We start from the raw sequence: 23,958 nt of genomic DNA, 5'->3' as shown, positions 1-23,958 counted from the left end.
AAAGCAGAGTATGCCAATTTATGAAAAACACACCAAACAATAAAAAGATCCATACACATACTAACCACCCCCGAAGTCGCCCATTACCCACACAGTGGATACAAGTCCTTCCAAGCCTCCCCAGGGTGGGGTGTGCCCTTGGACCAAAGCTCATGTGCGTCTGTTGAATCAAAAAGAAGGCCCCTCTGTCAGGTTAAGCTCAGTCTTTTATACCCAAAGCTCTTTCTTTGACTCCTAGGAACACTGGTACTTGTCTGAACCAGTCTATGTGAGCCACCCCCCGGGTGGTACTTCTCTGGAGAGGTTTACAGGCCCAGGGACGGCTGTAATCGCACCCCACTGTTTGCAATTCCTGGAGGAGCTGTGGTCACCCTCCCCCATGGAGCAGAACCCAATCTGTAGACCGTAACAATCCACAGAACGGCCATAAATAAATTGAATACAATACGGTCCCCAGAAATACGGTGTGTGGCCACAATGTCTTTCACAGCAGTGGCAGCAGGATGCAGGGGGAGCAGCCGGCAAGCAGGGAAGTGAAACAACCGCTGGAGCTGGAGGACACAAGGAAAATGCAGAGTAACCCCCCTATCACCATTGCAGTGGGACGCGGTTCTCTGGTAAAAGGGCCCTACTGATCAGTGCTCCCTGGCCCTCCAGTACAGGAATGGACAGGAATGAGAGGCCCCAGGAGGTGAAATTCCTTTGCTCATCTTTATTCCCGCAGGGAAGAGTTAGGAAGTACAGGATTGATCAACTGTTACAGTAGCATCAGGGTACCTGAACTCTCATTTTCTGATTGCCCTAGTAGAGGGTCCTCCTTCGCTCAGAGTACCAATGATAGCCCACCAGGAGCTAGTCAGCAGCAGCTAGCACTTGCCTCCAAGTCTGCAGTAGCCAGAGCATGCTCCCAGATATGGAGGAGGGAGGGGCTGGGGTAGAACAGTACTCAGTGACACCCTGGCATAAGAACTGCTATACGGCGCCAGACTAATGGTCCATCTAGCCCAGTATCCTGTCTTCTGACAGGGGCCAATGCCAGCTGCTTCAGAGTGAATAAACAGAACAGGCAATTATCGAGTGCTCCATCCCATCTTCCATTCCCAGCATCTGGCAGTCAGAGGCTAGGGACACCCAGAACATGGAGTTACATCCCTGACCGTCTTGGCTAATAGCCATTGATGGACCTATCCTCCATGAGTGGGATTTGTTACAGTATTGCAACATGCATTTTATATTACAGAGAAAATTCCATTAAAAGAATAAACTCCCAGTGCACCAAAAGGCAAAGTACACAAGAATAATGACCTGTCAAAGGAATTAGTCTGTCAAATGAAAATATTCTCTGTATAAACTCCCCCAAACGTTACATAAACCAGAGTTCTCTTTAAAGGTGACTACAAAGTTTTGGGAGGCATTAACCCTGTAGATCTGTGCTGCATGCTCCCTGGAGTGTGAGAGAGAGGGGCACTCAGTACATTATTCTCAACATATTTCTTTTCTTTTTAGCTCCCTTGGCATCACACTGTTCGGCTAGTGGCGATGGGAGATCAGTTGTCACTGGGTATGTCTGCACTGCAATGTAAGCCAAGGGTTTGAATTCGGGCTCAAGCCTCACCCTCCTTCTGTCTACACACAAATCACGTTACCTTCGGACTCAGACCCAGGGTCCCAGGACCCCACAGGGGTCGAGGGTCTGAGTCTGAGTCAAGCTGGCACCCAGGATTCAAGCCCTGTTGCTTTGTAGCGTAGACACAGCCTCACCAGACTCGTGCTCTGGGAATCCGCCAAAAGTATCCCACAGGCCAACTTTCTTTGTCCTCTGGACAATGAAGTTTGGCGGACAGCCAAATTTTCCCACACTGCACCACAAACAGAAGGCTAAAACAGCCACATTTTGGGAGGGGGATAGGAAGTCTGTGACCTGGGTAGTTGGACTTGGGCCCATATAATGTAGTGTAGTTCCAACCTGCTAGAGCCAGTGTTCAACAGTTCCTAACCTGGGTTTACAAATAAGTGTAGACACTCAAGCCCTAGGTTAACAAACCCAGGGTCTGCTAACTGAGTTCTACTACCCCTGGGCTTACACTGCCATATAGACATATGCACTCAGATTCCACAGACAGTGCAGCAGACCCTTAGGCTATGTCTACACTGCAATTAGAGACTAGCTGGCACAAGCCAGCCACAGATTCGGGCTCTCAGGGCTCAGGGTAAGAGGCTGTTTAACTGCAATGCAGACATCTGGGCTTGGGCTGCAGCCGGAGGTCAAACATCTACATCGCAGTTAAACAGCCTCTCGCCAGAGTCAGCCGGCACGGGCCAGCCGCGGGTGTTTAATTGCAATGTAGATACACCCTTAGTAATTCCACTAAACAGCAGGGTTTTAAATTACACTTTGAGATGTAAAGTATCGAATAATATAGTAGAATGTAAATGTTTATAGAGCACTTGGATGAAGCCAATGGTCAGGATAAATCTGCATAGCTTCTGTAAGGGCAAACCATGCTTCTCTGATGGTCAGAATTCTTTGAAAGAGTTAAAGCAGTCGATAAAAATAACCGGTGGATATAATTTATTTAGACTTTCAAAAGGCTTTTGATGAAGTTCCTCACAAGAGGCTATTAAGGAAATGAGGTAACTAAGGAGTGGGAGTTGAAGTCCTATGAGGGATTAAAACCGGTTAGGAGATTGGAAGCAAAGGGAAGGACTAAATGGCCAATTCTGAGCCTGGAAAGAGGTTTATAATGAGATGCCTGTGGGATCAGTAGTAGGGTTGCTGATGCTCAGTAATAATTACCTGGAAGACAGGATGAAGAGAGAACCAGCAAGATATGCTGATGACAGAAAATTATTTAGGTTAGTTAAAATGAGGGAAGATTTTGAGGCTCTCTCCAGAGGATCTAAGAAAACTAGGTAAGTAGGCGACACTGACAAAAGAAATTCACACACCAGACACACACACACACACACACACCATAATATATAAAGGAAAGACAATTTGAACTAGATCAACGCCACAGGGTTTAGAATGAATAGTAACTTCTCAGGAAAAGATCTTGGCAACAGCACGGACAGCTCAGCGAAGGCATCTGCTTAATGTGAAGTGCAGTCAATCCCGCGAACAAGGGGCTAGGTGAATAAGGAACAAAGCTGCGTTAAGAAAAGGACCGAGAATTGGACAATGTGGTAACACCATTACACATCCTGTAACTGGCTAGGAGCAGGCAGAGCCACGCAGAGCCCCAGGTCCAGCTGGGGGACTGGCGTGTTTGATGGTTGGCCAGCAGAGCACCCTGGGGCAGAGACGTCCCAGTTTGCAGAATAGCGCAAGGAAGTAGGAGGTGTATATTGTGCCTTACTGCCTTGCACCCCCTATCCAGACTGCGGATAGCAGTGCAGAGAGGAGAGCAGCCTCCATGGGGGAGCTTTGTCCCCCACTTGTGCCCTTAGGTGCAGGATGGGATGGGAGTGGGGGAGCCTAGTGGTGCCAATGTGGTGGTGGGGAGGCTGCTTTACCAGGCATGTGCTCACATAGAGCAGGGAAAACCCCAGAGGCAGAGCATGACTCGGAGCCGCTCTGCCTTTTGGTCTGCTCTTGGGACAAGGCAGTGGCATGCTGCCCAGGCTTGGGTACAGCCAAGGCTAAGACCTGTTTGGCCATGTGGGGCTTGTTTTTTACAAGACACCTAAAGGTTCAGACAGGCATCGAGTGAACATTCCAAAAGCGCCTAGGGTCTGAACTCCTACTGACTTCAGTGAGACTTAGGTGCCTTTAAAATCCTATTGGCTGCCAGCCTGCCCCTTCAGGCACCTAAATACCTTTAGAAATCTGATCCTTGATGTTCAAGCCAATACAGCAACTATAGACTGACACCTCAGAAAGGCAGCAAATCTGACTAGCAGCACTCCATGGTGGGGCAGCGGCCGATGTGAGAGGAGAAAGAGGTTTACATACAAAGCAGAGTGTGAAGACACCTGTGCACCTTTCCCCATAATAGGAGAACGCAGAAGGATGCCGAACGGATACCATTAATTTTTTTTTTTTTTTTTTTTTTACACAAAGTACAATTAGCAGAGTGAACTCATTGCTATGGGATGCCACCTGGGTGCATACTGATTCGCATTGCTAGCGATAACACCTGCAGGCACACAGTGAAACCCGACTGTCACAAACTGGTGACTGCCTGGGATCAGAAAATGATTTCATACGCCACCATAGGATGAAACTAAATGCATTTGGATATTATACACCTCCTTCTGCAGTACTTGGCATTAGCCGCTCTTAGAGAAGGGGATCAGAAAAGATAGAACATTTGTCTATGGCAGTTCTTAATATGCAGAATGTATACGATCCTTTGCTCAGCCTGCTCAGGGCCATATAAACCAACAGGACTGTCCTCCTCCCAGCCCCCAGTCTGATACAATAGACCAACTCCAGGTTTGGAAATGGCGGCATCCCTGGCTGACTATCAATCCATAGCATTGTCTCCATGTATTTTTCACCGAATGCATCCGATGAAGTGAGCTGTAGCTCACGAAAGCTTATGCTCAAATAAATGTGTTAGTCTCTAAGGTGCTCCTTTTCTTTTTTGCGAATACAGACTAACATGGCTGCTACTCTGAAAACTGTCTCCATGGAATATAATCTACTCTTTTTCTTATTATCTTAATTAGAAATGCCATTAAAATTTATTGCAAGACTTATTAAGCATGCAAACCAGAACTACAAGAGGAAACAATGTCCCACAAACTCAAAAGAAGTTGCTATGTAACTTTGCTATTTAATTTAATGATATAATTACTTGTGCATATCTTAGTCAGCACAACCCAACAAGTAGTCAAGTGTGTTAAGAAACACATCAACTGCCAGCTATTATCTGTCCTTAGTGCAGATAAAATATTTTTGCGTAATGCATTATCTAAGTTTTAACAAGTTGCAAACCCTGTCCTAATATGACTGACTATTGCAGGAGGTGTGGAGAGACCTTGCTTTTCAGGTCGTTGCGTTATAGGAGGAGAAGATTGTTCAGCATTTCCCAACTCATTCTTAAAGAATCATTACTTCTACCACTGTGCATTCACAAGAGTCAAGGATTTTTTCCTAGGATTGTATAAAAATCCCCAAACGGTCCCTGGCACCTCCCAATCGACCACCAAGCTTTAGCTACAGCCAAACCATTGACCCTTGAAATTACTAACTGTGTGGATTAAATGAATCTTTGAAAAACACCTCTAATGCTATCAGCTGTGATATGCTGGCGGGATCAAGGCTGCCAAGCCTCCAGCATTTCCCGTGAAACTCGTGGCAACCCTGTTACTCAGCTCACAGGCCTGTGGGCACAAAACATAGTCCCCCTCTCTCTGCCTCACCTCCCCCAGCTGGCAACAGGCCAATGTGGAGGTGGAAGGCCGAGAATGGAGCAGGTTCTGAGAAGGAACAGACTGGAGCCAAGGCTGAACAAGGGAGCTATTAGAACACTGAAGTCCCCAGGGCTTTGGAAGAAGCTAAACTCTCCTGTTCTAGGGCATAAACAAACCTCTGGCTATGGGAGTGAGGAGAAGACTCTCCCTGGGGGAAGGTTATCTCATAGCTGCTGGTGCTGGGAGCCTTGCATCTTCCTTTAAAGCATCTGTCCCTGGCCATTCTTGAGACAGGAACCTGGACTACATGGACCCCAGGGCTGATCCATTTTGGCAATTGCCATGTTCCTCAGAAGGTTATTTTGAGATTGGAGACAGTGGAGGCTGCTAGCATGCATAAGTGGGCAGAATCTTGATCTATATTTGTCAGACAGTGCAGAGGCTCCAGGATGGATATAACCTGGCTACAGTTGCTCAAACCAGAAATGCAAGCATTCCACTTTGTGCTACCTAGATGACAAGAGATGAAGGAACACCAGCGGAAGTTGTCTTGGGAAGGAATGATAATTGAACCCTATGGTCACAAGGGAGAGGCTGTGCTCTGATGAGGTCATTGCAACATAAAGAAGGGTTCAGCTTGTGCCAGTTGCACAACCGAAAAAACAAAAAACAAAACAAAAACCACCTTTCCTACCATGTCCTAGCCATGATTTTCCAGAGAAAAGGTGTGACCAAAAGCCAGGCCAAGTTTATCCGTACAGGCAGCAGACTTTATACAAAAAGATAACACATCTGTAATTAACTTTTAAAGAAAAACACAGTTCCAAACGGAAGAGCACAAGAAGGGATGACAGTTACAGTGTGCATTTCACTGTGGTCAGGTGGTAGTGACCTCAGGATATAAAGTATGTACAAACTTGTGCATCACAGAAGACCCCCCCAAAGCATGTGCATATAATGGCAGTATAGATATGGCTTTTTCCCCCTTTTCTGAACAGAAACACTGAATAAAAACTGGAGATAAAAGGATTCTCTGTCAAGAGATTAAAAATCACAGTGCACACAGTGATTAGCTCTTGGCATCTTTATCACTTGCTGAAAGCAGTGGGACATTGTCAATGAGCTTTAAAAAATGTAGTTGAGTATCAGTTGTTCTTTCAGCCCAACTTTGCCCTTGATGAATTTCCTAGGCTCTACATCTCTCTGTAGTTATTACTTGTATTACATTAGCACCCTAAGCCCCAACCAGGACTGGGACTCCAGGTGGCAAGGGTTGTACCAACACAAAATAAGACAAGTCCTGTCCCAAAGAGCTTACTGATAAAAATATCATCCAGCTATTAACGTTCAGGGATTTAAAATGAAAACAATAAGGGCAATAATCAGCAGTGATATAAAACCTTCCTGTTCATATTTTAACTGATCTGAATAGAAGCGTTTTCTCTTAGAAAAGGTGACCTGCAGAGGGAGACAAAAAAGATGGACTGTATTGTTTGTGTGTCTATAGGATGGAAAGATGCCCAAAAGTTTGGGCAGGGGGAGGGTTAAGTCTGCTTTTTTTTAACATTAGAAATATCAGTTTTGGGGTGAAATCCTGGCCCCACTGAAGTCAATGGGCATTTTGTCATTGATTTCAACAGGGCAGAGTTTCACACATCAAGTCTAGCCTTTTCTGGTTCATTGGAGAGCTCTTCCTAAGGGACCCACAGATGTGGATTGGGAGTACTCTCAGTCTTTAATGGAAGGGAGGGTGTTGATTCCTTCATTGCCAGAGAATTCTAACCAACCTGCTGCAGGGCTGAACAAAAACACTACGACTCTTCGTGTCCTTCCTCTGAGATCAAACTGAGAGAGTCACTATAGGCTATTGTCTCTCCACCTCTGCATCTCCCACCTCTGCAGTCCTACAGAGCTCACTCCTCTCCTCTGTTCAGTGAGGGTGTGATATATATCTATATCTATATATAGTTGGGAGAACTGGGGAGACCATGCAGACTGCTGCCAGCAATATGCCAGTGACACCCAGATGCACATCTCCTTTCCATCACACATAAGTAATGGCATCTCCCAGCTTTCTCCCCGCCTACCCTAAATCAGCACCTGGCTGAAGAACTGCTAGTAAGACTGAGGTGAGACTGGCAGGAAGCACTCTGAAGAACTGGCCTCCTATATAACCACAACCTTCCCTAGTGAGGGCCTATCCTCTCAGAAACCATGGGGACCTTTTAGGCTCCTCAGTGCTGCTGAGGTCCCAAACGGCAATGACAGCCAAACCTGCCCAGTCCCAACTGCCAGAGACCAAAGACTGCTCACCCTCCTCACAGGAACAGCTGCAACCACGCTGATTCACACAAATCTCCCCTCCACGTCTGAGTTATTGCGGTTGTTATCTATAAATGAAGCCACATGCCCTGAAAAAACTTCAACTGATACAAAACACAATATCCTGTCTGCTTAGCAACACAGGTCACCAGGAACACAACACCCCAGGGCTCTGCACTGGCTCCCTACTGTAATAGGTTCAAGGTGGCTCTCCCAGAGGCAAAGCCCTCCATGCGACAGGCCTTTTGGGCCTGTGAGGTTGCCTCTCCTCCAGTGACCTTAAAGATTTTAGGGACTGTCTCCAAATCCTCCTCCACACCAACGGGGTGTTGCAAACACATTCTGTTGACATTGTCTGCCATTTCTTGCTGAGGACGGATCTTTAAAAAGCAGCAGGGCGCTGGGGACACAGGTAAAAGACATCCCTAGAAATATGCTTCCCGAAGACAGACTCTCATTTTAAAACAAATCTACAATCAGTACAATTCTTACAGGGCCCGAAAGGAACAGAACTAACTGGCTCTGCCAAGACAGTGCCCGCAGAGCCAAATGTGCCATCTGCTCCCGCCCAGTGGCCAGCCTGGACAATGCATTGCTTAAGCTACATGTGTCAGTGTCAGAGTAATACAACCACAGGCTAGACCGAGGGAAGAGGCTCATCGGTCCAGGCGGCCAGGGCAAGCTTTCTCCCCACAGCACACTTTGAAGAACCTTTCCCAGTCTTGCTTTAAATGTCCCAACGTAAGGTGGCTTCTATTATTTCCCTCAGGAGATCTATTCCATAGATCTCACTGCTCATCTCCTCCTGGTTTTCATCATTTTGCTTCAGCCCATGTGTGGTGCTCGTGTCCGAGTTTGGCCTGCGAATGCATTGAGGGCAGGGCCGGTGCCTGCCCTTATGTTTGGCACAATCAGAGCTCAATACATAAAAAACTCTCCACGGCACTGTCCTTATATCACCAGGAGCGGATTCCCCGGGTCCTTCTCCGCACACTCACCGGCAGGAGAGGCCCGTGAGAGTCCGGGGCGTGTAGGAAAGCGGGTCTGCTGGCGCCTGGGTGACCTGAGCCCTACAGACCAGCCCGAATAGTAACGAAAGCGCCGAGTACGTGTAAGCGGGACACGCGTTCAATGGTCCGTGTCGGAGCCGCTGGGACACGTGTTGCAGCAGGGAGCCCTCCCTGCGGCAGCCGGGCGCATTGTCCATGGGCTCGGCGCGGTGCGCTGCGGCTGGGGTAGATCAGAGCCGTCACAGCCTTTCCCCAACGGGAAGCATCGGGACCGGGACCCGTCCCTCCCCGGGAGCGCCCAGGCTCGGGGAGCGGAGCCCGGGAGCCGGCCAGGGCTGGGGGAGAGCCGGCGCCGCGGGGAGGCTGAGCGGCAGGAGCGCAGGGCGCTCGGCTGGGGCAGGAGACGCAGCTAGTCCCCGGGGCGAGCCAGGGCCGGGGCACGGAGCAAGTTCCCCGCCCTCGGCACCTGGGCCGGCCCCTCCCCCGGCCCGGGATAGGCAGGGGCCCCCTCGCCGGGGGCGGGGGAGTCTCCAAACAGCCGCGTCCCCGCCTCCCCGGTGCGTGCTGAGGTCAGGCCGGGCGGGGAGCGCGGCGCAGCAGAGCCGGGCTGGGGCGGCTGGGCAGCAGCCGGAGCGGAGCAGGGCGCTCGCTCGCTCGCTCGCTCGCTGCCCGGAGCGGGAGCCGGGAGAAGCGAGCCGGGGAAGCGGCGCGGCGCGGCGGTGCCCGCGGGGAGCCCCCGGCGCCGGGAAAGTTGCGCGCGGGGCAGGAGGCGGCCGGGCGGCCCCCATGGCGGGGCAGGGGCTGCCGCGGGCCGGGCGCGGCGGTGGGCAGCACCCCTGAGCGCCGGGCAGCGCCCCGGCCCGGCCCGGCCCCCCGTGCGCCCTCCCCATGGGCGCTGCGCCCTAGCGCCGGACCATGGCCAAGTGGCTGACCAAGTACTTCAGCCTGGGCAACAACAAGGCCAAGAGCCCCCCGCAGCCGCCGCGCCCCGACTACCGGGACCGGCGCCCCGGGGCCGAGCTGCTGGCCGCGCACCGCCACACCTCGCCCCGCCTGGCGGCCCGCCACCTGTGCGACGACCCCGGCGAGCTGCTGCGCGCCTACCGCGCCCAGAAGGAGCGCGACTTCGAGGACCCCTACAGCGGGCCCGGCTCGTCCCTGCGCAAGCTGCGCGCCCTGTGCCGCCCGGAGCCCTGCGCGCCCGAGGAGCCGGCCGCCAAGCCCCCCTCGGCCGCCGGCTCGCCGCACCTCTTCCGCAGCCAGAGCGAGCGCCGGCCGCCCACCCCGCCCGACGGCCGCTACCTCTCCCCCAAGCACCGGCTCATCAAGATCGAGGGCGGCGCCGCCCCGGCCATCACCTGGAGCCCGCCCGGCGGCGCCGGCACGAAGGCGGGCAAGGGCCCGGAGCCGCCGGAGAGCAGCGCGCCCTCCGCCAAGCCGGAGAAGGTGAGCGAGTCGCCGGGCGTGGGCGGGGACTCGGCAGCCCCGGGCGGGCGGGAGCGGGCAGCTGGGTCTCGGGGCAGAAAGGCCAGCGGGTCCCGAAGCCCGCGGCTTGGCAGGGCTGTGCCCCGCGCCGGTGCTGGGCAGCGTGCAGCGGGCACCCAGCCGCCCTGTCTGCGGGAGCTGGAGTGACACCGGGTCTGCACGCACCTGCCGGAGACGCAGGGTGCGAAGTGCTTGAGGGGAGACCAGCTGGGGGTGGGTGGGTGGGTGGGTGTGGGGGGCAGGTTGTCCCTGGGCCGGGGGCCCGGCCTCCCTGGGCACCGCTAGGCTCCGGCTTGCTGTGTGTAAAGGGTGGCTCAACTGCTTTCTCTGACCAAATCAAAGAACAAGATCGGATGCCATCATGTGTCCGACGGGGGGAAGGAAAAGAGAAAGGAGCGGTGTCCGGGTCAGTGAAGGGGGAGCATTTTAAACTCAACATCGTGGGAAATAAGATTTGGAAAAGAGAAAAGGAACTGTGGGTCAGGCACTACAATAACCAGAGTAGCCAAAGGCGTGTAACACCAGCGACTTGATGCTGGCACTCGGAGCTGGCGGTGTTGGCCAGATTGCTAGGAATGCTGAGGGCACATCACCACCTGTTCCCTTACGGTCTGTGATTTTTATGTCACCAGTGCACCAAATATCAGAAAGCTAATGAAGCTTTTTACAGGCTTGGCTGTGACCTACTTTTCCTGATATTCAATCCATTTCATTATTTTGGCTTCAAATATGAAAAGTGATTGATGCTCTAGAAGCAGGAGATTTCTTGGGTTCAGTCACTTGCATTTTCCCTGAAGATGCGCTCTGGAAATAATTTTGTGATTTAAGTTATGGGTGCTTACTACATAACTTTTTGGCATCTGTTCATAGGGAAAGCAGTATACATCACCTGCTTCCTTCTGCATGCATGCTGAGCTTTCTGTAGGCAGTCCTACTGAACAAATTACAAAAGTTGATTTTAAGAGTAAGGCAAATGGTAGTGAGATTGCTTTAGAGACTATATATTTAATGGAAACTTGTGCCCAGTGTTTAGAGAGGCTTTTTAAAAATATACATTCTCTTCCAGACAACTGAATTATTTTGCTGGTCACGACTGACTTCTGGCATAGGTTCTAGAATATAAGAATACCTGACCACGATGTGATTCAGCACATGAGGTTAGCTCCATATGTCTGTCACTGACTGAGATGAACTTTATGGAAGGGCTGCTTTTAGTCACTTATGTCGAAATGTAAATAGACACTGACTATGGTGATGAGCACCATAGAAGTACCAGTAAATGAATGGGGGGGGGGAGGGAAGTTCAGTGGCAAAGGTGAAGCAGAGATTAAGATTGAGTAAAGTCCCATTGATTACGCCATATCTATTGGTGGTTTGTGCAATAGACGGCACAATACTGAAACAGACTTCAGTGCTTGAGGCTCAACTGTAAATAGTTTGCTTTCTTCGGGTAGTATTTCTCTACAGCAGTGGTTCCCAAACTTTGACAACCTCTGAACTCCTTTCACTAAAATGTCAAGTCTCGCGAACCCCCTCCTAAAAATGAATATTTCCAGGGATTTTCTCTTTTACCTGAGTATAAATGATAAAAGCAGTGATCTTGGAAATATAAAACTTGTTTTTGACTAATTGTTTATCGTTACAGGTTTCAGAGTAGCAGCCGTGTTAGTCTGTATTCGCAAAAAGAAAAGGAGTACTTGTGGCACCTTAGAGACTAACCAATTTATTTGAGCATAAGCTTTCGTGAGCTACAGCTCACTTCATCTGATGAAGTGAGCTGTAGCTCACGAAAGCTTATGCTCAGATAAATTGGTTAGTCTCTAAGGTGCCACAAGTACTCCTTTTCTTTTATCATTACAGTATTTTTATTACATTGTGAAAATGGCAACACTCTCTTCCAAGATCTCACTTTCGTAGTTTGTATCCTTTTGAGTTAAGCCTGTTATAAGACAATGCTCCTATGTTTCATCAAGGAGTATCGGGTGTGAAACGGCATCCAGGTATTTAAGAAGCCAACTCAGAGAGTTCCTCCTACACAAGCATTCGGGTCTTGAGCAGTCCAGGCAAACAACGCACGTTACAACGAAGCTTAAACTTGTTTTTCATAACAACTTTAAAAACAATACTAGCTGCCTATTTAATTTTAAAAACAGCAAAACATATCCACTCCCTTTCCATTTCTTATAAGGAGTCTTGAAGTTTAAATCTCCTCAGTGTGATAGATAGGCTTGCTTTGATCTGCTTAGCTCTTGAAAGTCCAGGGGCTCCGGGCTGCCCATCCCTAGGGAAAGCTCTGTCCGTCATTAGGGAATTTTTTCCCGAGAACCCTCTAACATTTCACGAACCCCAGTTTTGGACCCACTGCTTACAGGTATGTACCATGCACTGCAAACACTAGACTATCTATGGAGAAATCATGGTGGCCTTTGTACAAGGAAATAGTATTAATCATTTAAAAGTGAAGCAGGTATCCCCGCTTTTATTATCCTGATGACCATAGTCTAGTTTTCCCTTAGCGCAGTAGTGACTAGTTTTTAATTCAACGGTGGCATAGTCTGGAGTGTACAGGAGAGAATAATGTAACAGTAGGTTCATATAATCTAAATATTTGCTGGATATTATCAATTGGGTAAGTGTGTGCATGTTTAGGCATATAACATGGTTGAATTGAATAGTAACACATTTGCATGATTTAAATGAATAAATGATATTCTTCCTAACCTAATTCCAAATAAATCAAGTTGTCAGGATAAAATAAGATTAAAACTACAAGATATTTATTGTATTGTCAATATGTAGTCACTGACTGGAAACACTTCTTTTCAAGGAAGTGAGTGATTTAAAGTTCTCCATAGGCTGCATGGCTTGAGAACTGTATTTGAAAGTGGCATGCCCCAGGCATCTCCTCCCCTGGGGCATGTATATTCAGAAAGTACCTGCCTAGTAGGGCATACGCAATGCATAAAAGTTGCTCATTGGGCATGAATTTCTAAAAATCATGTGACTGTCACAAGCAAAATCATTTTTAAACTCAATTTTAAACCTTACTGGAGCAAATTTTTTTTTTTAAATAGCAGCTTCTAAATCTTCAGCCATGGCAGCCTGTTAGAAAACATGTACAATATTTACCCATTAGATTGGAACAACTCAGGGAACTGCTCTTTTCAGGTCTCTACTTGTTTTGAGGCTACATGCTTTGTTAAACAAAACAAAAACCCAACTATCATTGGTTAAAAATAGTTTGGATAAACAGTTGAAGGCTCTTAAAGTAGCATAATGCCAAAAGTGACTTGATTGTTGGATGTACTCTTCCCAAATCTCCATTATCACTTTTCTGCTTTATATAAGTGTGTGTGAGAGAGACAGAGAACTCAAACCCTGCTTACATTTTGAAAAACAAAACTGGAACCAGACCATGGCTGTAGTGTGAAAGCCATATATACTTGACTATTTTTGCCTGAGCTAGTGTTGGTCTTGTTTCTTGCTGTGATGGCTCATCTCAGTCATGAACATTTAATGTACTTGGTCTCACGGGGGGGGAAAAAAGTGCCAGATATAAGTTGTCTGACTTCCTCTGACTTTAAGTGTGTACTCAGACGGTATATACACATACATGGTACCAGGCGAATATTCCACATAATAGGATTTGGAGGTCATTACTGACTTTTCAGTGTTCCAAGAAATCCAGCTATAGACTGAGGACTCAACCCAAACAATGAAGCTTTCCTGTTTGGTAACATCAGATGATATTTCTGTTAACTTTCGTGGGAGGCGTTAATTTCCTGAACACTGACTTTCTCAGCTATAGAACAAAGAGGAACTACATAACTTTCCAGCTGAATTATTTGCTTCCTCTCAGTTGTGGAAGTGAGAACTCTCTGGCTTTTCCATTACTCTGACCAAGCAGTGGAAGGGCCTGGAAAGTTGGTCAAAAGGACAGGGAGTCACTCTTTCTATGAAATACTCTTTAGAATCTTAAGTTCAGCACAAGATTCTCGTAGGTATTGGTTGACTTTAATAATATTTATATTTCAGTGTCTAAAGATCCCAGTCAGTGCTGGGGCCACATGGATGACAGTGTGGTCTACTCAGTGAGTAAGGCACTGGGCCATGGGAGTTGGGAAACCTAGGTTCTCTTCCCAGCTCTGGCACTGATCTGTTGTGGGACCGTAGGCCAGTTAGTTCATCTCTCTGGGCCTTTGTTTTCTCACCTGCTCTGTCTGTCTTGTCTGTTTAGATTGTCAGCTCTTTGGGGCAGGAACTGCCTCTCATTATGTGTTTACAGCAGCTAGCACAATGGGGTCTGATCTTGGCCGAGGTCTCTAAGCGCTACTGTAATACAAATAATTTGCTAAGCACTAAAGTACAAGCACTCAGGAGACATGATTCTCTGCCCCAACAAACTTGCAATATTCCCAGATAACCAAGAAAAACGGGCATTCTACGTAGCTCCAACCAAACATATGGCTTTACTTAACGCTTTCTGCTTTAACAGTAACACACAGTGTCATAAATCTGCTCATGTGTTAAACTGTCTCATACATTAGGCGTCAGTAATTGAGCTGTGCAGTGGGTATAAATCGGAGCTTTAAAATGAATGTAAACGGACCCCAGGAACCCAGTGCCATTGTGGAGTCCCGGCCCTGACAGCATGTGGCAAATCTTACTGTGTGATGGCCTGTTTGTGAGCCTTATGAAATATGTTTTAAACCAGTGGAAAACCTGCTGATCTGGCCCAGAGCAACGGTGGGGCAAAAATGAAAACTAAATATTGTTGTGTCAGCTGGAGCCTCTTGTGCTGTGAAGTGCCTTGTTTGCTTCGTAACTGTTCAGTATCTGTCTTGCACTCCAGAGCTGCACCGCAGATGGAAAGGTACTTGGGAACCTAAGAAGGCTGTGACTGTAACTTTTGGAAATAGTGGTGGGTTTTTTCTTTTTGAACTTGAGACTCCTCCCCTACATAAAGCTTGTTAAAGCAAATCCATTAGGTACTGATGCAGTCAAAAAATTAGTTCCTGCAGGAATATCTGACATGATTTAGTTAACACAAAATCAAGCTGATCTCTCACTGGCTGTCAAAGTTGCATGCACATGTTGGATGTCGTGACTGGTGACTCGGAGGTATCTGAAGAATCAAAGCTGGTGAATTTGGGGAAAGAGAGACCTACAAGGAAAAACATCATGGAAGTGAAACAGTGGGAATCAACTTGTAAAATATCTAGTAAATGCATTGTGGGTATGCAAACCTGCCTGCTCCAGAGACTCCCATATCTAGTTACTTCTGTGGGGATTCCATCTAGGTATTTCAGGACAAAACTGGGCCCAAAGAGCTTAGTGTACGTACTGGGCTTTTTTGCTCAAAGCGGTAGTTGCCATGGTACTTGTTTCCTAGAACTCTTTGAGGTGGAATTGAGAAGGCCTGATTCATCTCCATCTTGCACTTTGTGTGTTCAGGTAGATGTGTGCAAAATGGGGATGAAGCATTTCAGTAGCATCCTCCCCTGGTGGGAACTTGCACACACCGCTGCCTTCACCCTCTTCCACACGTGTGAATGACAGCGCAAGGTACCATGCAAGAGAGAATCAGGTCCAGAATGTCTGCTGCTGTTTAAGACGGGCTTTTGTTAAAAGCTTATGTTTGGTTGCATTAATTAAACTTTGAGTACAGATTGTTTAAAGCAACTAAGCCAAAAGCTCTCCTCTTCCTTTTAAAGGTCTGAGTAGTTTTCCTCCCTAAGATCATCTCAGGTTTCAGACTGTGGAAAAAGTGTTTGTTTGTTTTAATCACTGTTCTCGTTTCGTAACAAATAACTTCCTGTACTGTCTCCTCTGCATTAGCCATGGAATGCAGTGACACATAGCAGGTGCAAGACTTGCTGCCAAAGAAGTGGGTGTATTTGATGGCATAATAAATATTCTTAGTCTGAGGGGGCAGAGCAGAAATGCAGGCGGGACACACAAACACCACATGGCAGCTGCTGGGTGGCCGGACTCTGTATCAGAATGCCAGAGCCTCACTGGCACAGTTGGCTGCATTCTCTCCCAAGTTTTGAGGAAGGTATGTCTGTTCTGTTGTCATGTGGCCAACAACATATTGCAGCACAAAGAAAAACGTTTTATTGAGTTCTAAATTACACCGGACGCACAGGCTAAAAGTTATGTGCAAGATGGCTTTGTTTTGACCAGGACAGTTTCATATATTTCAAGCAAGATGGGAATATTCTGTCTGAGCCTTTAATCTGAAATTAGTGATCCTAATGTAACATTCCTGTTCAGAGTGGTGATATTTTTTAATTGAGATTTCTTTGACACATTCTTAAATATTTCCGGTTTCTTCCTTGCTGTGCAAAGTATCAGTCGGTCTTTTATGGACTCATTGCACATAAGAAATTCAAACAACCAAAATGGGTCTAATGTACATGGTGATGAAGTGTTGTAATTGATACTAGCATTTAAACAGGCTTGAAAGTTGTAGGATTGCTGTGCACAAGAGGCATTTAGATTTTGAAGGACAAAATAAGAGTATGTTCTACAGTGGCTCTTATCTGAAGATCTCTAAGTACTTCACAAATGTTAAATTGCAACACGTGTTTGAACATGCACGCACGCACGCACGCACGCACACACACACACACACAGGTGTGTTTATTCTAGTGGCAAGTCAAGTACAGCAACTGTCTAGCATTGGTCAGCAATCCTACAACAGTCCAAGTGAGAAGTATCTCCACTTAGAATGGTAAGGGGCTATCGATAGGCAGAATGTAAGTACCTGCCGTGGATTTTCCCTGGGAAGAAGTGCTATGCCATAGGATGTGATGTTGAGGGGTTATACTATAAATTGTATTGACAGACTGCATGCTGGACCATCATGGAACCCCTGTTCAATGCTGATTCAGTAAAATGCCACCCATGAAATAACCATCATCTAGCTAGTCCTCTGAGATCTTCCCTCCAAGCATTGGCCCACCCTGACTGCTTGGCTTGTGAGATCTGTCCAGATTACAGCCAGGAGGGTAAGGTCGGTGGACAGTAGTCAGGGGAGGCTAGCATAGGAAAGGAAGAGGAGAATTTGTAGGTTGGCATACATCTGTTTTCCTTCAGCATTCCAGTATCCTCCGTTTTTCTCCGATTACAAAATACCATGTTGTAAGCACTCACTACTCATGGAAACTTTCCAGTCAAATATCTTCAATATAGTCCTGCGCATATGAGCAAACTCTCTTCCGCACATAATTGAGGGTACCTGTAACCTGAGAATCAAATGAATTACTTGAGAAATTAGAGTAACAAATGCCATGGATAGTGCCTCTTCAGTGTCCCTGACCACCAGGCCTGTTAATTACTTCTAACTGCTTGTATTTGATGTCTTGTGACAATGATTTCCTTCCCCCACCTACCTTCCTTCCTTCCTTCCTTCCTTCTTAATAATTATAAGAATAGATTAGATTATTTCACATCATGCATCTTTTCCTCTTCCCGGTCCCTCATTCTGTCTGCACCTATTTTGTCTCAAGAAACGGTGACTTTCCCATTGGTGAGCATGACTTGAAAATCAGTTGCTCGGCTCTTTTGATCAAGAGCTCTTGTACTGTGGGTCATCATAAAGCTGGGGTTTTTTTGGAAATAACTTTTGACGGTCTCTTGACTGCTGTTTTAAAACCAGAACAGCTGTTTAGGTCTGAAGCAGTTTCCTTAGCAGTGAAGGGTAAAACTGGAAAGTTTGTGGCTTGAGCATTGCACATTTCATCACCGCAGTATCTGAGCATCTCACAACAGCTTGTGTGGTATGGAAATATTATCTCTATTTTTCCAGGCTGGGAACAGAGCTGCAGAGAGGTCAGAAGTCAAGGTCAGATTGGGAAGAGGACCAACTTCTCCTGAGTGCTTCTTGTTTTTTGGGCACCACTGAAGTATTCTTGTAAGGTCGGGTGACCAGATGTCCTGTTTTTAAAGGTATAGTTCCCTTTTTTGGGGACTTTCTTATATAGGCACCTATTACTCCTTACCCCAGGTCCTGTTTTTTCACAGTTGCTATCTGGTCTCCCTATTGTAAGGTGGTGCTTTTTCTATCAAAAATACTGAGCTGAACCTAGGTGTGTCCACCCTTCCCTGGCAGTAAGACACCGGCCAACCTCCTAACCCCCCCCTAAAAGGGTGATTCTATTTTTTGTTCACTACTTAGGGCACGTTTACACTTAAAACACTGCATCGGCACAGCTCCAGCGCTGTAGCACTTTAATGAAGATGCTCTACACCAACAGGAGAGAGCTCTCCCGTTGGCATAGTTAACCCACCTCCCTGAGAGGCGGTAGCTGTCTGGATGGGAGAAGCTCTCCCTTCAACATAGCGCTGTCTATGCGGGGGGCTAGGTTGGTATTGCTCAGGGATGTGGATTTTTCACACTGCTGAGTGATGTAGTTGTACCGACATAGGTCTGTAGTGCACACCAGCCCATGGTGGTGAACGTAATGCATTAATGTTTGTGACGTGCTCCGATCATGCAGTGATAAGTGTTACAGAAAAACCTCCAAAAATAAACTTGATTCAACCACAGTTGGTTGAGTTGTCACTTAGAGCTATGTGGTGAGCAAAATCTAGTTCTTCTCGTGCTCTTGTTGAGCCGTACAATACCTGTGTTGTATCTATCTGTGCTTTTTCTTATGATGAAGTCAGTGGCGATGTCAAACAGGAGAGGTGAGATTATATTCTAGTTTGGCACCAGTGTCTAGGTTGAACCATTCCCTCAAGCCTGTGTGTACTTTCTGTGCATGCTGCATCGCAAAAACAATGGGGTTAATTAGTTATGAAAAAATATACCTAATGAGAACCCCAGCAACTCCCCATTCAAGCTTTACTTGAGAAGGCAAAGGAATAGTAGAGGGGAATCTTCATGTACTCTGGTGGTAATGTGTAAGCCAATGGGAATATCTGGAAGGGAATAATGTCATGAATTGGCAATATGGCAACTGCATTCCCCATCTTACACAAGATTGGGTGTACAGACAATCTGCTATTTTAGCAGTGTGTCGGGAGCATGTTAAACAGCAGCTACAAAACTTTTTAAAATTTTTAAATAAGCAAGTACAGATAACTTGCATCCAAGAATTTTAAAAACTGACTGAGGAGCTGGCTGGACTGTTAATTTTACAAAGCAAACAGCTATGTAAAATGCTAGCTATTAAATGGAATGAATTTGTAACAGATACTGAGATTTGTTAGCATTTAACAACTACTTATCTCCAAAGTTGTGCAGAAAAGAAGATGAAGACAGGTGTTAAGAATGAGGCATCTGCTATAGCAGGCATGCCATTGGGCAGCTGGAGAAACATGGACAAGGAGTCCACCAAACAGTACTTAGAGAGGGAAAAGTTTTGGGCTTCAACAACATGGAGAGTGACACAGGCCAGACAGCATTGGTGGAGCCTTGTTTGTGCCCTAAGCTATGTCTGATGGATTCAGAACAACCAGTAAGTCTGAGCTGCAGCTTGTGGAGGAGAAAAGGACCTTTTGGTGTGTGTGTGTGTGAACTAATCTGTGTTTGCAGAGAATGTGACCAGGTTCCATCTCCAAACAGAGGTGCTTTTTTCTTTCATGGGTGATGTTTTGTCACAAGTGAAAAGGATGAAGCAGCCCAAAACCATTTCTGCGACGTGAGATTAAAGAATGCAATGGGGGCAGAGGGGGAATGTTGGGTCACATGGTGGTGAACTGGCTGCAATCTGAATGGTGATGTTGTGGGCCATTGGAGGAGATCATTTAGACTTGTGCTCACGGAGCGTACGTGTTGCTGGAGATTGCTTGACCCATAGCTTTTAATGCTATCTTGCGTACTGCAAACCGGTCTGTGACTAGCCCCTTTTGAGTGATTCTCTCAAGGGTCTGGTGTGAGTGCTTTGCTTGTGGATGCTAGCTGTTGTGATAAGGGTACCGTATGTGACTGTGTGTTTCCTGTTTCTACTGCCAGACTGCTCCCCTCGTTCGGCAGTAAGGTTTCCCCACAAATGCTGTATTTCAGGAGCAGGGTGTAAGTCCTTCAGAGCTCTTGGGATGACAGTGGGCAGTTGAAGATGATACTGTTCAGCCAAGAGTAGATATGTGGTGCTCATTACTATCTGCTGTGTCGGTCTCCTGGATCCTTCATGCTGAGGACCTCCCTCCATTGGAATGGGTTGCAGCGGGTCAGTTTGCCCCTGGAAGCTGTGCTGGCCTGTCCTTATCACACAGTGAATGTGTGCGTAGCCTGCCCTAGTTATTGTTTTAACTGATTTATTTGATAATGGCTTGGATCTCTCCTGTGCTTGCCCACTAGACCATTGTGTGTATCAGGCTATGGAGCTGCCCCTCTCTGTGACCAGGGATCCCGGAGGTGGCTTAGCAGAGCATTGGGCTGGTAGGGAGAATGCAGCAGCCTGTGGTCCTGCCTCTACAGCCATAGTTTGGTATAGAATTCTTCCAAAACTCTCTACGTGTGTCTTCTAGTTTCTCAGATCTGAGGTCGGGGGGTGGGGACTGGCTCTGAATATCCCATATAATGATAAACTTCTATCCTTAGTGACTCTCCTTCCCAGGGAGTTGTCACAAGGAAAGGCTAGTAATGCGCTCTTCTGCTTATTTACCTAGCATTAAGGAACCAAACTTACTGGCCCAGATAAATGTGCTCTGTAATATCGGGTATCGGCCACCATTTCTTTGTATCCTCATTCTCGTTCAGTCTCCTCCACACAACCTTTGCTCTGCCCTAGGATTTGTCTATTTGGTAGCACAGCTGAAATTCATTAGCTGGCAATGGGTTAACGAGCAGGCTCTGACCGCAGAGAACAAATAGCTCCTTATTGCTACTTGCAGCTCAGTTTGTGCATTCTGACGCACTTGGGCACTTCTTGCTCACTCTTGGATTGATTTGTGCTAGGTAGTACCCATTCTCTCAGGACTAAAGAATGAATACAGAGGTGCGCTCTACAGTGTTAATGGGTAAGTCCTGATGAAATTCTGCACACTCAGGCTAATGGGTGCAGGTGACAACATTGTTTGAAGTTTGGGAGGAAGGACAAAATCTACCCCATTTTCATTCCTGGTGCTTCTTCCCGGACAGCAATACTATAATCCTTATGCGGCTGCAGTTCTACTTGTAGGTAGATTAACACTGCCTTAATATGCAGTGTTCTGTGTCTAGGCTATTCAGTAACTTATGTTTTCAGCAGTCTCTGACTGTGTTAAATGCTCAAAATGTATCTTATGCCCTAAGCAGGCTTCAGATATAGGTTTGGAGTAAAATCAATTTGGCCTTGTTACTGACTGGCTTTTGTTTCTTTCCTTCTACCTCTAACAGAGCCACATTCTGAAAGAGTCCTCGAAGGAATTCAGTAATGATGAAAACTGCAGCCAGCAGTTTAGCCTCCACAACAGGGAGCTTGCTGACAGCAGGTTTTTAGAATAGCCCTTTAAATTTTAGCTGGAAAGCCAACAAACCACTATTGCCCAACAATTAAATTGCCAAGAGCCACAGTTGGGCTCCGAGTGCTTCAAATGGGTTTTTGCGGATTTTCATCTTAATTTCTTTTTAAATTACTATTATGAGTCACTCTTGGGTTTTTCTGAATATTTGTAGTCAGAAATAACAGAAAACCATTGTCCCTTGATATAGCTGTCAGGAAGTGCAACGTTTGGTTGGTGACAGCACGTTTTCAGCTCAAGACTTCTCTTGCTTTCAGATACATTTTCCTTGCGTCTCTAAGTTGCATTCACTTGCACTCTGAAATTTTGTCAGGGTGACTTTTTATGAAAAGATATGGTGCCTCTAAACTTAAGGATGCAAAGCATGTCACTAACTACATATACAGGAGTCATGTTGCCCCCTGCTGTATTCCATCACCTCTGATGTGTAACCGCTCACAGCACCATGACGGAGTTTCTGATGGGGAAAAGTGAAGGGAGAATGTGTGTAGACATAATATATTATTCGGGTTCAAAATAGGTAACTGCTGGCTCTTGCAAGAAGTGCCCTAATGTATTAGTTCCTGTCTATACAAGATCTTAAGATCTGATTCTCATTGAAAATACAGTACTACCAATAACCCAAAGCCTAACACACCCCAGTCATGCTGGAGGTACTGGTGTGTAACTCTGGCTTGGCAGGAAGAGCACTCGCTAGCGAGCTTACAATGCTACTGTAGCAATTCTCTGATCTGAGGACTAACCAGGCCTGACCTTGCCAAGCTTGTGAGATCTGACAAGATCACAGCCCACAGTGGTATAGCTGTAGGTGAAAATGTAACTTCTCTTGCAAAAAGAAAAGGAGTACTTGTGGCACCTTAGACTAACAAATTTATTTGAGCATAAGCTTTCGTGAGCTGAGCTGTAGCTCAGCAGTGTGGTGGGGGCACCTTGGTGTGCTGACATGGCTTTCATACCTTGTGGCCACTCAGTAAATCTCTGTGCCAGTGGGAGGCAACCGGAGATCAGATACAGTGAAGAGGGGATGATGGTAAGTGAAAGTTTGCCACACCGTCTGTGCTCCTATCTCCTTTCCAAGCCTCGGTGCAAAGGAGGGACTTGGCTATAGCTGATGCTTGGCAGATGAGCTGGAGTTGAGCCAGAGATCTCCTGCAGCAGATCTCTAAGAAATAGTCACTTTGCAGGCAGTTTAAATCCTAAATCTCCTCTATGGGGATTTTCTGCAGCTGGCAGCTATGTATGAACCGCTAGGTTTACTGAGTTCTCAGTAGTAACAAAGAAAATAAATTAGCGGATCCTTGCAGGCCTTTCTAATCCCTTCTCCCCGGAACTGCCAAAGGAAACTGCTTTAAAAAGTATGTGAAGTTCAAATAACTGAGACTGATTCTTCTCTGTGGAGAAGATGAAATGAAGGATCCAAATTAGTGGCTGGAACCTGCTGGAGACTATTCTTCTATAGCATCTTAGCAAAAAGTTTCTGAGACTGGCTCTGGGCCTGCAGAGCTCTGCTTCAGGAAGAGATCTGTTTATCTCTGGTACTCATCTGCCCCACATCACTGCAGTATCGTGGAGCCGCAGGATCTTTATTGTATTTCTCCTCGCAGCACCCTAGGAGCAGGGCAGGGCCGACATCTACATTGGACAGCTGGGACCTGAGGCATAGAGAGGCCAAGCAACTTGCCCAGGGTGACGCTGGAAGTCGGTGGCAGAGCAGGGACCTGGATCCAGGTCTTCTAAGTCTAGGCTAGTGCCCTGACCACTGGTCCATCCATAAGAACCTAGGAACAGCCATACTAGATCAGACCAAAGGCCCATCTAGCCGAGTATCCTGTCTGCCGACCGTGGCCAATGCCAGGTTCCGCAGCGGGAATGAACAGAACAGGCTGTCCTCAAATGATCCATTCCCTGTCACCCATTCCCAGCTTCTGGCAAACAGACTAGGGACACGATGAGCAATGAAGAAATGAAGGTGTGTGTGATCTGAGTTTGTGTCCCAAGCTCTTTGCTGAGGGCCCTGGGTTAGCACGGGATGAGGCCATCTTGTGACTTCCCACCCCCACCTCCCCAAGAACTAAAAGAGAGAGAGTCCCATCTGGCCCGGCACAGTGGAAAGAAATCCCATTAGCATGGGCAGCCGGTGACCTGGCTGTTGGGTGGGAGACTAGCCCTTGTCCCCTCCCGTGCAGGAGCCCACAGCACCTCTATCGCGGCCTGCAGCCCCAGTGCCAGCCACCCAGAGTCCCTGCAGGAGGCCAGCCCCAACCAGCCTGCACCAGGGCAGAGCGCCGGGAACTGCAGGAGGAGGTCTGGGGGTGGAGCATGGGCA

The 23,958-nt window shown here is 47.3% G+C and overlaps 1 protein-coding gene across 1 annotated transcript in view; it reads left to right on the top strand.

Annotated features, from left to right (window-relative positions):
* The first annotated feature begins 9,470 nt into the window (after positions 1 to 9,470).
* Positions 9,471 to 23,958, top strand: part of SHB (SH2 domain containing adaptor protein B) — a 145,503-nt gene continuing 131,015 nt past the window's right edge. The window contains exon 1 of the mRNA XM_038401820.2: positions 9,471 to 10,139. Within this exon, the coding sequence (XP_038257748.1) occupies positions 9,609 to 10,139 (531 nt within the window). The 5' untranslated portion in view covers positions 9,471 to 9,608. The remainder of the gene's footprint in view (positions 10,140 to 23,958) is intronic.

Source organism: Dermochelys coriacea, chromosome 5 (assembly GCF_009764565.3).
Source record: "Dermochelys coriacea isolate rDerCor1 chromosome 5, rDerCor1.pri.v4, whole genome shotgun sequence".
Taxonomy (NCBI): Eukaryota; Metazoa; Chordata; order Testudines; family Dermochelyidae; genus Dermochelys; species Dermochelys coriacea.
The sequence above is the reverse complement of the archived record's forward strand: the minus strand, read 5'-3'. Positions and strand labels throughout refer to the sequence as shown.